The sequence below is a fragment of the Leuresthes tenuis genome, unplaced genomic scaffold, assembly GCF_036924035.1.
Source record: "Leuresthes tenuis unplaced genomic scaffold, fLeuTen1.0.hap1 SCAF_3, whole genome shotgun sequence".
NCBI classification, from domain to species: Eukaryota; Metazoa; Chordata; class Actinopteri; order Atheriniformes; family Atherinopsidae; genus Leuresthes; species Leuresthes tenuis.
The window spans coordinates 17,082,370-17,094,447 of record NW_027325357.1 but is presented as its reverse complement, the minus strand read 5'-3'; the positions used below and the strand labels follow the sequence as shown (position 1 = coordinate 17,094,447).

The following is a 12,078-nucleotide window of genomic DNA, read 5'->3' as shown; positions in this document are numbered from 1 at the left end:
GCACCGCCCGCAACCGGTACGTCAAATAGACAAGGGGGCGTTTCAGCTGACGGAGCGTTGCGTTTACAACAATGAGAAATGCAACTACCGAAGCAGAAAGTCTTTTTTCTTTCTTTTTTCTTTTTTTTTTTTTGCGACCAGACTGTCCTGCTTTTTAGTTCGTTTGTTTATTTTAAACGAGTACATCGTGCATTTATTTAATGTTAAAAATATCATGCCGTTGGTGCCGCCGCATGGATGGAAGTTGTACCATCCGTGTGCACAGAGAAATAAAACAAACGTACACAAAAAGGTGGGACTTGATGTTTAATTTGAAGGTTAACTGAGTAAATCTACACAGTGGTTGCACTTTGTGGGGGGTCTATTGGCTTAAAATGTGTCCAAGTCACGTTTTTTAAATCCCTCGATATGGAATTAAATGATTGACGCAAAAAAAAAATAATAATCTGACAACTCAACTAAAGAAATGACTTAAAGAATAAACGCGGAGTTGAATAGAATGTGGCAATACATATACACACACACACACACACACACACACACACACACACACACACATATATAGAGAAAGCTATACATAATAATGAATAGATAACTGTGGACACATATTTTTCTTTTGGAAAAACAGAAGTATGCAGTCTTGTTACAGTTTGATTATCAAATCCTGATGGTCTTTAAAAAGTGTTTATTTGGACACTGGCTGCTTTTTTAGTTCAGTCCCTGCACCTCACCCTGTTCAGAGGAATGTGTTTTTTTTAAATTGTTATTTGTTTCTTAAAACCAGGAAACGGGAAGGAAAGGATGCATACACTTCTGACATATAAATTAATTCACAAATATATATATCCAGATATCGATGGAAATTTAGAATATAAGTGAAAATATGAGAAGTGTATTTTCGAATCATGTGGCTAGAGGGCAGTGTTTAGTCACCTAAAGCTGTTGGAGCACTTCAATGAAAACCAGACCCAGCATGCTGATGGCGAGAACAATTCAAGAATATTCAGGAGTTAATTTTCTTATCTATTAATGCATGCTTAAATTTGATGTTCAGTGCATCACTGAAGCGTGTAAAATATGAAGTTAAGACGAATGTGTCCATTAGGATGTTTTGAGCAGCCCTACAACAGATAGATTGGTACTTTGAGGCAAGCAGCTACTTCTTGACACATTCTGTCACAGTTTACTCTCTGACCCATCAGGGGCAATCTTTTGTTGGCAGAGTAATGTCACAGAGATCCTTTACTGGTGCATGGAGGGGAACACTTTGCATAAAAACAAACGATGTGCCAGGTGTCACCATGTATTCATTTCTTCTCTACAGAAGAAAATAAAATGTAATTTTTCATTAAATCAGGGACGGTACATTTTGATATATTTGTACAAATAAAGCCGGATTTAACCAACTGGTTCTGAAATCGTTGTACCATCTACTGTATGTGAGTTTCCTGTAAAAACATGCAGAAGAAATGGTGATGTCATCCAATGTTAGATGTGTCCTTTTTTTTACATTTGTTGTTCGCATATAGATGTTATTCTTGATATACTTTCTTGCTCTCTGTCAGCATGTGTGTAGATAGACTCTACAGGAATCGTGGTACTTGCGTGGACAGCTAAACATGTTCTGAGGTGGTGTAAAACGTTTTAAATCGACCGCTTTAAGATATCGAGCCTGTAATTCAATCTGTCTGCCAGAAGAGGGAGCTCAACAGTAACTTGTAGTCATAAACTACATTATCTTAGTCGATTTATTTGGTTAAAATTCTTGTAATTTCAATGTTGAGATAAAAACGACTTTAAAAAGTCAGTTGTGTGTAGATTTCCTCCACAATATACAGTTTGTCTTCTTTGAACCAGAACTGGCCAAAGCAATTTACATATTGATGATAATCTTTTAGGCACAGACTCCTCTTGTTCACTCCCATACATGCTCGTAAACGTGAATTGATAATAAGAGCTCAAGTATCACTTGTTTGAAATAACATTTCAGTATCAAAGAGTTTGGATGGAAGTGTTTTATTTTCTTTATCCATCTGGGATTTTGTAGGATCAGTATGGTAGGTAATAACTGACGGGAAAATAAAACAAAACATTGAGAATTAATTAGGAAAAATAGATAAATAAAGAAGAGATGCTTGGCCAAAAGCTGTTGACGTGTCCTGTGACCTCACTAGCTTTTTGTACTCAGTTTATTCTGGTCATGCAAACGTTTTCTACTCAACTATAAATGATTTTGGTTCATCCTGCTGACACGAAGAACTCCACATACATACAGCTTGTGATTTTTGATTGATTGTTGTAGGTTATTTTATTTAGACAAGCAAACTCGGTATATAATACAGACATGCAACTTCTTACCATTAAATGTACAGTATTTATGCCTTCATATGCACATCTGCTACTGTTTTTAATCTCCAAAGGTTCTTGACTGCACCCAGTTGCAGAGAAACTGACAGCGGCTAAAAACAGTGTCAGGACTTGGTGTCAGTTTTTAATTATTATTTTTTTCTTAATTTATCATTCTTACTTTTAATGTTGCAGTGTCTTTTTGATTGTGTACAGTTTCAACTTTGTTCCAGTGGAACAGATAAACAGATAACCAGGTCTAATCAGTAGCTGTTAACGCACTAAAAGCAAAGTGCCTACAGTTCCCATGTAGCAGTGCGTGGCCTCTGGCCCCGCCCATTCCTATCTCTAACTCTGGGGTCTGCTTGACTTTCTGTTTTGCTGTGATTTGATTGCCTTGCCTTGTCTCAGCTCAGTTATGTGAGTCGGCCCAAACACACCTCGCTCTGCGGCACCGCTACATGTTCTCTTCTTCTTCTTCTTCGTCACCACCGAGAAGAAGCAGGCAGCTTTGGTGTCGTAGCTCCCCAGGGTGGAAGATGTCCGCCCGCTTCTCCAGTCCGGAGGCACTTTAAGAAGGTTTTCCAACGGAGCCTTATCGGGAAAATAGCGACACTTTGGTCGTGCGCAGGCTGTTTATGTTGCTAAGAGTTGGGCCCTTCCTTTGAAACACAGGGCTGCATGGCTGCGAAACGGCACTCCGGACTGTTTATGTGAAGTTGAAGAGTATGTTTTTTACGCCAGGCCAAGGTGGGGACGGACAGGAGATGCAGTCCGGCTAGCAGCGCTAACAAATGTGGACCGCGGCTCGGTCGCAAATCACAGATTACTTAGCATAGTGCTGAACAACATAACACCACGTTCTTCATAGCCTTTGGTTTTAAGACTATAAGAGCAGTTTCAGTTTGTATTCAGAGAAAATCTTCCGTGTTTACGAGGAAAGACTGCTAGATGAGATTGAATAAATGCTAGTTTGTTAGTGAAAAGCGTCTCGAGCGTCAATACGTCAAGCTAGCAGTTAGTCAACACAACAACAAATGCCCACTCCCCATTCTCTGACAGAAGAGACTAAAGGTACTGTCTACTAATGATACACTCGCGTTAAACACGTTTCTAGACGGGTTGTTGAACTCAGCCTAAGAGGTGGGCGGACAAGCATGACAACTAACTAGTTAAAGGTGGGATAACAGCACGTTTTCACTTGAGCATCTTGACTTAGAAGCTCAGTTTGGTTGTTTGGCACCATCCTAACCTTTCAAACCACACCGAGAAGGAAACTGCAACTCGACCTGTTCATCATGGAGGGAAATGTACAACAACAAAAAATTACTCCTTTGGCTCGGGAACTGACGAGGACATTTAACAGCTATAACAAACACTCCATACAGCTGAAGAAGAACCTGAAGGAGACTAATAGTTTCCTACGAGAAATAAGGCAAAACTACAGCAACGTCTGTGCGTCGACCATAAGCTCGGATTCAGCTTCTCTGGAGGCGGGTAAGTTTGAAGAGACACAGCAACAACACCTTACATTTGAGTCTTGAAATGTCAGTGCGTTTAACCACATTTGAACCTGCTGCTGAGATGACAGACAAACAAAAGAACATCTGCAGCTGGATCATACTTCCAGTAAAGTAAAAACAAAGAGAGCCAACTAGTTGCTGCTGCTGCTGCTGCCAAGTGATTACTCCACCAACCTGCAGGCTGAAAAAAGCCCATTCATTAAGGTCATGGAAGGAGATTAAACCCCCTCTGAAAAGCATGAGCAGACTTAATAGCACCAAATATGCTGAGATTTCTGCTTAGTTGGTTGAGACCCAGAGATTTTCTCTTTTCAGCTGCGTCTGGTTTGATACTTGTTCGATCTTCATTCAGATCACAGGCATGTTATTATCCACTTATCACAGCCTCATATATCCAAAACATCTTATGAGCGTGGTTAGCATCTTTTCTGTGATGCACACGGGCTATGAAATGCACATGAGTGCATTCATAAAAGTGTTGCAGCACATATTCAGGAGTGGTGTGCTCAGTAGGGGCTGGTGTCCCGCGATAAGAGAAAGTCAGAATGTTCCTTATCAGTCTTCAGTGAGCTGGAGAGCTTCCACAATGGACACAAAACTCACACCACGATGCTGCATTTCATGACTCGAGCCACGTCTTTGCCTGCTCATCAGATTCATATTGTCTTGTTTGAACCTGCTTACAGAGACAAAAATGTTGAATGAAATGAGGTTTTGATGTGGCTTTTTTATGGTGGAGTTTGTGAGCAGGGATGAATGTTTCTGTCTGGAGCTGCAGCCGTGATGGGTCAAGGTATGGGGTCAATAGAAAAATGGCAGGTTTGAGTTAAAGTAAAACTGGGTTCATGTCAGATGCAGCAGTATATGAATATGAAGAGGGCATATTTGTTATATAACTGCTCTGCACTGTGACTCAGCATCCCAGTGGATTATGACTGATACTGCAATAATAAGGGCAAATTGGTTCCTCTGTGTTTGTGCTCCAAATCTCGGGATTAGATCTGGTGATAATGACCACGGGAATGATACCAAATGTTTTGTGTTTACATGTTAAACGTTGAGTAGCTGCATATTCTGAGGATAGCATGTGGATACAAAGAGCAGTCTGTTCCCGAGTAACTCATCTCTGCTTATAGTGCTCAACAATAGTTCCTAAAAACACAAATACAAGTTTTGTGTTCCCAGACCACATCTTGTATCGCCTTTTTTTCTGATCCATTTCACAGGCCAGCTTAGCTGCATCTCTTTTCCAAGCCACGAGGAAGAGTTCCTACGCAGCACTGTGGGCGCTGCCCCATACATCCTGGTGCTGGGCCAGGACTGCACCGCCCGCTACCAGCTGCTCAACTGCCTTCTGGGGGAAAGGCTGCTGCCGCTGGGCCCAGAGGCCGGAGAGGCTTGTGAAGGAGTCCAGGGCACCGTCTGTAAGAGGCGGAAGCTGTGTTTCACCCATGGGAGGCAGACCCGGCTCAGTTTGGCGCTTCCCGGCCAGTATGAGCTGGTGCACCAGTTGGCGGCAAACCGCGGGCGCTGGGATACAGTTCCCAGGGAGGACTTGGAGATCCACGAGGAGTGCGAGGACCCGGCTCACAGGCTAGCAGAGCTGGAAATCACCCTGCATCACCCGCTGCTTCAGGTAGTCTGGGACCATTTGTTTAAACAGTTCTATTAGCATTAAGTGGAATTGGTTAGCTTCCCTGTTCATAGACACACCCTCACACCCGGGTGATCATTATCGTGTCACTTACTACTTTATTAAATATAAATGGAGAGGAAAGGTGAAGAGGCTTACAATTAGATTAAAAATTAGGTGTCATATTTCAGACAGCACTCCCTCTCACACTAAGGAGGTTTTCACTGAATCTGACATATGATTCAAATGCTATTGAACAAAAGATTATATGTATCATCTCTGGCCTGATTTAAGGGGAACTTCAGATGAAGCTTAGGCCCCATATGTGTGAACTATGCTTAAACGTGTCTGTTGTTACAGGATACCGTATGTAATATATAATATATACATATTAATACTGAAAATTCATATTGTGAGACTTTAATGATGTAAAATTATGCACTTATGGGTTTATTTCTTGGCAAAAATGGTGAAACTTGGTTTCACTCCGTCTCCTAAAATGAGAGAGCAACCACTGTCAAAAAAAGTACTTTTGGGAGTTTTAAGGGTTTTAGGTGAAACAGGAAGACGTTGGAAGGTGTAACCTTTACTCTGGGACTTTTTAATTGTTTGATTGTTTAATGTAAAATGTTGTTTTACATATAAACAACTTTAAACATCTTGCAGATGTGAATCGTGGTGATTTTGACATCACAAACTCTTCGATTGATTTATTGAGTTCAGTTCTCTACTTATATTTGGAAGGTCGGACCTCCTGCTTAAAAAGGAAAAGACTGATTAGATACGTTTGTCGTTGTGTTTTACCTCAACTAGCCTTTGCTCTCTTGGCTCCCAGCTCACAGACAACTGAGCGGAGCTGATTATTTCATGGATTGTTCAGTTCTTTTCTTTGCCTTTTATTTATTCATTTACTTATTTTAGCCGCACCTGATTCGTGCCCGCTGTTTAAGGAACACGCTCTTCTGCAGAGGTTTTTCCCCCGTCTTAGGTTTGAGCACTAGTTGGAACAGACTCACAGGTTGGAGTGATGTGGAGTAAAAAAAAAAAGGGGGGGGGGGAGAAATGTTGGACACGGTGTTACCATCATGCAACAGATCCAGCCAGTGTGACCTGAAAATCACAATATCCTGTGGGAATGAAACGATTTAACACGGTGGAAGGATTTTTAGTCATTCCTTTTGTGCGGAACACATGGAAATTGGCCTCTAATCGTTTAGACCGAGGCCCTTTCGCTAGCATCACACAGAAACTGGGCTTAGCTGTTTCTCAGGGCGGCCCACCAGCCCAGCCCCCTTACGTAATGCCACTGGTCTGGTGCGATTCACATGACTGGGTCATGTAAAAAAAAAAAAGAAAAAAGATCCCAAACACTTTGCTGTGATACATTTTCCATGGTTACGGCTGAATTCTGGGACACTGGTTGCTCATGACACTGCAAAAACTGACTTTTAGTTGCCTCGACCAACATTTCATGTTTGAAGCTCTTAACACAGAAAGACCCATTCATGGAGTTTTTTTTTTTTTCTTATTTTTTCAATCCAACTTTCTTTTTTTTGCTGCAGATCAGCTGCAGTCAAACCAAATGTTTGACACACACTGCGCTCAAAGGCATCCGTCGGATCCTCAGATTATACGTCCGAGATAAAAAAAAGTACAGAGGCCTATCATTACAATGGAATTACACAGACTGAACTTTCAGCGTAAAAGTTTCATCATCTTTACTATATTTGAACATCGCTGATCCACTTCAGTAAGATCGATAACTGCCTGGAAGGAGAAAAAAGGCCTGTGTGAAGAAAAGGCCTTGATTATACATAAACTTCCCCTTTTCACATGAGATTTGCAATCCTTTATCTGAATCAAAAAGTTTTTTTTGGGCACCTAAGAAGCATTAGTAGCTCATTTGTTTTTGTTTTTTGGGAGTTCAGTCCAGTGTAATCTTGCCTTATATTTATGTTTGCCTCGTTTGCTGTGCATTATGGAACATAAATCTTGAATTAAGCTGGCAGTAAATGTGGTTTTGTCATAAGCTTAAGACACGTGCGGCTGGATGTTCCTGCTGAATGAATAAGACGGAGCTATATTTAGTTAAAGATAAATGAAGCCACAGAATGTCTCTAATGGCTGTGGTATTCGCACACTTCTGCGATAGTCACAGCAGTGTGTTTTGGAGGCCCGCAGATGTGAACCAACTTGCTAATTAGCTTCGCTTCACCCTGGAGTTTCTCTTTGCCTCTGAGCTCCACTTAACTGCGGCCTGACCATGAAGACATGAGGGGTGCTAACCTGCCACCGTCTTTCTAAAATTCTTTTGAATAAAGATTCTGTTTCGTTGGCCGTCCGGTGTCGATAAGGTTACATGTGGCAGCCCACCTGTTTGAAAAGGTCTGCGATCTTAGCAGCTACCCTTAAATAATGCTAATAGATGGAATTTCTGATTTCATCCGTGGCCCATTAGTCTTTGCTGTGCTACTTTATAGAACTTGGTCACAGGAACACTTCCCGTCTTAAAAGATTAAATAAAACAGAGCAGTAACTTCAAGCTGCCCCGTAGACATGATCGTGAAGAGTTGTTATTGGAAACGGGAGGCGATTCAAACGCTGTACTGATTTGAACTGGTCGTGAACAAAATGTTTGCAGGCTATCTTTGTTCCAAAGAGACTGCTCAGACGGGCTCGCCTCTTGTTTCATGGCGACAGGACTGACTGTCCCCTTTGTTTGGCTGCTGGTCATTTCTGCCTCTTTTCTCTGGCTGTCTTCCTCGTCACAGTCTCCCTCCCAAGCTATCTGCGAGTCGGTTTTTCTGTTAATGCTGTTATTTATCAAGGGTTAAGAAAACCTTTTTACATGGGTCGTGTTTTTTCCTGCCTCGTCACAGACTTTCCCCAAGACCACCACAAATATTTACTTACCATAATGTGTGCAGAAGTAGAAGGAGCATGTGATACGTTGTTTTTTATTCTTTTTGTTTTAAATGCCTTTTGGCATTGAGGGATTTGAAAATTGGGTTATTGTTTGTTATTAAGACTGTAAAGCATGCTCATTTGCAGCGCCGGTTCAGGTCCATGAAGGGTCGTTTTATCTAAATGACACAAATCATTTTAGACAAACAAAGCTTTTTAATGTTTGGGAGTATTTATTAAGCTGTTTACGGTGAGGTCTGTGGATTATTCAGAGCAACCAGAGGTACGCACGGCACTACAAAGAGGGCCTGTGACTTAGTGAGGTGACTCTGGCTCTAACTTTGGGTTTTAGTGCCACAAATTGGGGTTCACTTGTTACTTTGGTGCTTCGCTGTGGCAGACATAACCAAATGAAGCGTGAGGAGCACCGCGGCTGAAATGATCAAACTCTGGATGAAAGAATGCCACTTTAACAGATTAATGCAGCCGTTAATGTTGCGTGTTTGATGTCTGAAAAGGGCTTTATTGTATAGATTCTCCACAGGGGACAGAGTTAATCTACAACATAGAGTGACTGAAGCAGTAAAGCTTGTTCTTGTTGACCTCATCATATGATCATACAACTCCTCTCTGACTTTTATCATAGTTGATGCTATTAGTGTGAGGAATTTGTGGATCCAGAGAGATGCTTAAATGCCACATAAAGCCGACAGATGCCTTTGTCATTGCGCACAGAACATGTCAATGTTGTTACTGTAAATAAGTATGCGGTTCTTTGAAATTTGGTTTCTCCTAGTTTCATTGTGAAGTGGCAGGGATTTTTAGCAAAATTTGTCAAATATCAAGCAATATCCTCCTCGTTGTGTCTGTGTCGGTGGCTTTCAGCATAAGTCATTGTGTGGTGATGTGCTTGGGTTTCATTTGGAGTGCAACCTTTCCTCATACAAGACTCGAGATGCACATGTGCGTGAAACGAGCGTCACATTTTTTTGTGGTTTACTTGTGGTTCGCTTTCAGGAAGCAAAGGTCATGGTGGTGCCCTGTTCGAGCGTCCAGCCCATTGAAGAGGCGTTGGAAGACTGCAAACGCAGCATGATTCCCGTCATTCTCTACGCCGTCAACCAGGACTCCCTAAGCCCCGAGCAGGTGGCCGAGCTCCGGAAGGTCAAGCAGATGCTCTCGTTTCCCATCTGCTTTGTTCGTATCCCCGACGCCACGGTCTCAGCATCCCCAGAACCCGGCCGCCGAGCAGAGAAGGAGAAAGAGAGGGAGAAAAGCGCCCTTCACAAGCAGCTGCTCTCGCTTGGCTTGGTAAATAGCCCAACAGGGAACTGTTCCTGTGGCGCCCCCACGCAGATGCCCAACCCGGGTGCCAAGCCCCAAAACATGCTTGGTGAATCTTTTGAGAGACTGCACAGGTTGCTGGTGCCATTCGCTCGCCAAGTGCTCCAAAACCAACAGGTGGAGGCTGCCAACCTGCTTAACGGGCTTCACTGTCGATGTCTAGATCTTTTCATCAACCAGGTCAGAAGATGATGGTGTGCTAGCACTGGTCATCTGTGTGTTTGTCTTTTTGCGAGCGTCACTGCATGAATTGCTTGGTCTCGGTGAGCTTTTATGCTTTACGTCCCTGACAGAAACACTAACAGACCTTTGCCTCTGTGCTTCCCTGACCTGCAGGCCTTTGACATGCAGAGGGACTTGCAGATAACTCCCCGCCGGCTGGAGTACACCCGTGAGAAAGAGGGCGAACTCTTCAACTCCCTTATGGCCATCGCTAACCGCAAACAGGAAGAGATGAAGGAGATGATTGTGGAGACTCTCAGCAGCATGAAAGAGCAGCTACTGGAGGACGCAGAAAACCTAGAGTTTACAGGTTAGTGAGTAAGCTCCCTGTACGCATGCAAGCTTTCAAGCTTTTTTTGCGTGCCATGGACATAGATGTTTAGCAGAGTTTGACGAGTTCTATCAGACTATTGGTTCAGATGTAATAAAGTCAAGTGTGACCACGCGCCTCGTCCCTGAATGTCCTGCATCTAGAGATGGGTCTTGGCGCTCCTCTTTGAGTAATCCTGCAAAAAAGGGAAACAAACTAAACATTCCATACCAGTGTTTCTCAATTCCGGTCCTCATGACCCACTGACCTGTATGTTTTCGATGTTTCCCTCCTCCACCACACCTGATTCAAATGATCAGCTCGTCATCAAGCTCTGCAGTGGCCTGATAAGGAGCCATTCATTTGAATCAGGTGTGGTGGAGGAGGGAAACATAGGAAACATGCAGGGCAGTGAGTCATGAGGACCGCAATTGAGAAACACTGTTCTACACGATCTCTTTGGTGGAGATGAAAAGTGAAGTTAAACCTCAGATTCAACAATGTTTAAAATGATCTATAATCAACACGTTGATAAACGTAAACTGCGTACTTCAAACCTTTTATATATATATATATATATATATGTATATATATCTTTATTTATTTTTTTATTTTTTTCCCTGAGTATCTGCAAAGTGTTTTTTTTTCTAAGCGTCAAAACTAGTCTCCAATTGTCGCTCATTTGTGGACATCCGGTCATATGGGCAGAAGTTGTGCCCGTGGAAATGGAGGAGACGCAGCATTGCACGTGTCTGTGCTGTAGTCATACGATATGCCAGACATGATCACAATAGAGATTGAAAAGCCTGTTTGTGGGAGCTGACCGTGAATGCCGCTGATTAGTGTTTTATCCCCGACTGCCTTGCATGCTCGTTGTTAGCCGTGACCGCCGTCTTTTTTTTTTTTTATCCTGTGCGGGGAGAAATGAACTCCCAGCACTTTTCTGAAGTTTGCTAAGTGGACTGACACTCGTACTATGATGATGTGTTTCACATACAATGCCGTCGTTCTGAAGTACACGCGGATTAGCCTATTTCTAAAGTTGATATTGGAAAAAGGATATACTTTAACATCAGTAGCTCATCAGGTGATGCGGCTCTGTATTTCTTTTAGATCTCTTATGTTATGAACATAGTTTTTGTCATGTTCTTTTTGTCGTTTTGTCTTTTTTTAACATTATGAACTGACTGAAACGTATTAGTTCACTCCTTTGAAGGCCACAGCCTTTGAGACTAACGTGTGTAGGGTTTTGTAAAATGTTTACACAGTTAGGGGATAAGATCAGGTTGTCTGGTGATGTTTTTAAATCTTAAGAACGACTGAAGAGTATTTTGTTCATAAATGGTGTGCTTTCCTTTTACGGGTTTTATTTTAGATGATTGGAAATGTGAAATTGGCTGTTATAGTCTCAGATTACCTTTTTGAATTAGTGATTTCACAGTTGTTTACTCAACAAAGACTACTTGTGTGCCTTCTTTATATTTCCCTTCGAGGTTAAAAGGCATCACAAGAAAGACTTCACTGTTTGATCGTGTCTCCGTAGCAGCAGCTGACCACCTCTGGCGGACCGTCCTCACCCTATCCATACTATTTTCTTTAGATCTGTTCTTGCTGGTGTCAGTAAGTGAAATGGACAGCTGTTTTGTCTTTGCTGGCCAGAGTGTTTTTTAGGTCTAAGAAGACACATCAGAGCTTGTTGTATTTTTGCAATCTGTTCACAAACTTGTGGCACGGTCCGGAGGACCACTTTCAGCGATCGAGAGTCTCTCACATCAGTGTCCCTGCGAATGTCAAAG

The 12,078-nt window shown here is 42.3% G+C and overlaps 1 protein-coding gene across 2 annotated transcripts in view; it reads left to right on the top strand.

Moving 5' to 3' along the window:
- Nucleotides 1-12,078, top strand: part of dstyk (dual serine/threonine and tyrosine protein kinase) — a 95,743-nt gene that overhangs the window by 74,507 nt on the left and 9,158 nt on the right. The window contains exons 2-5 of one of the 2 annotated variants that reach the window (XM_072382183.1): nucleotides 2,843-3,843; nucleotides 5,096-5,505; nucleotides 9,424-9,930; nucleotides 10,087-10,282. In XM_072382183.1, the coding sequence (XP_072238284.1) occupies nucleotides 3,645-3,843; nucleotides 5,096-5,505; nucleotides 9,424-9,930; nucleotides 10,087-10,282 (1,312 nt within the window). In that variant the 5' untranslated portion in view covers nucleotides 2,843-3,644. Of the gene's footprint in view, nucleotides 1-2,693; nucleotides 3,844-5,095; nucleotides 5,506-9,423; nucleotides 9,931-10,086; nucleotides 10,283-12,078 lie in introns of those variants that run through there. The other variant, XM_072382182.1, reaches the window with a different exon arrangement.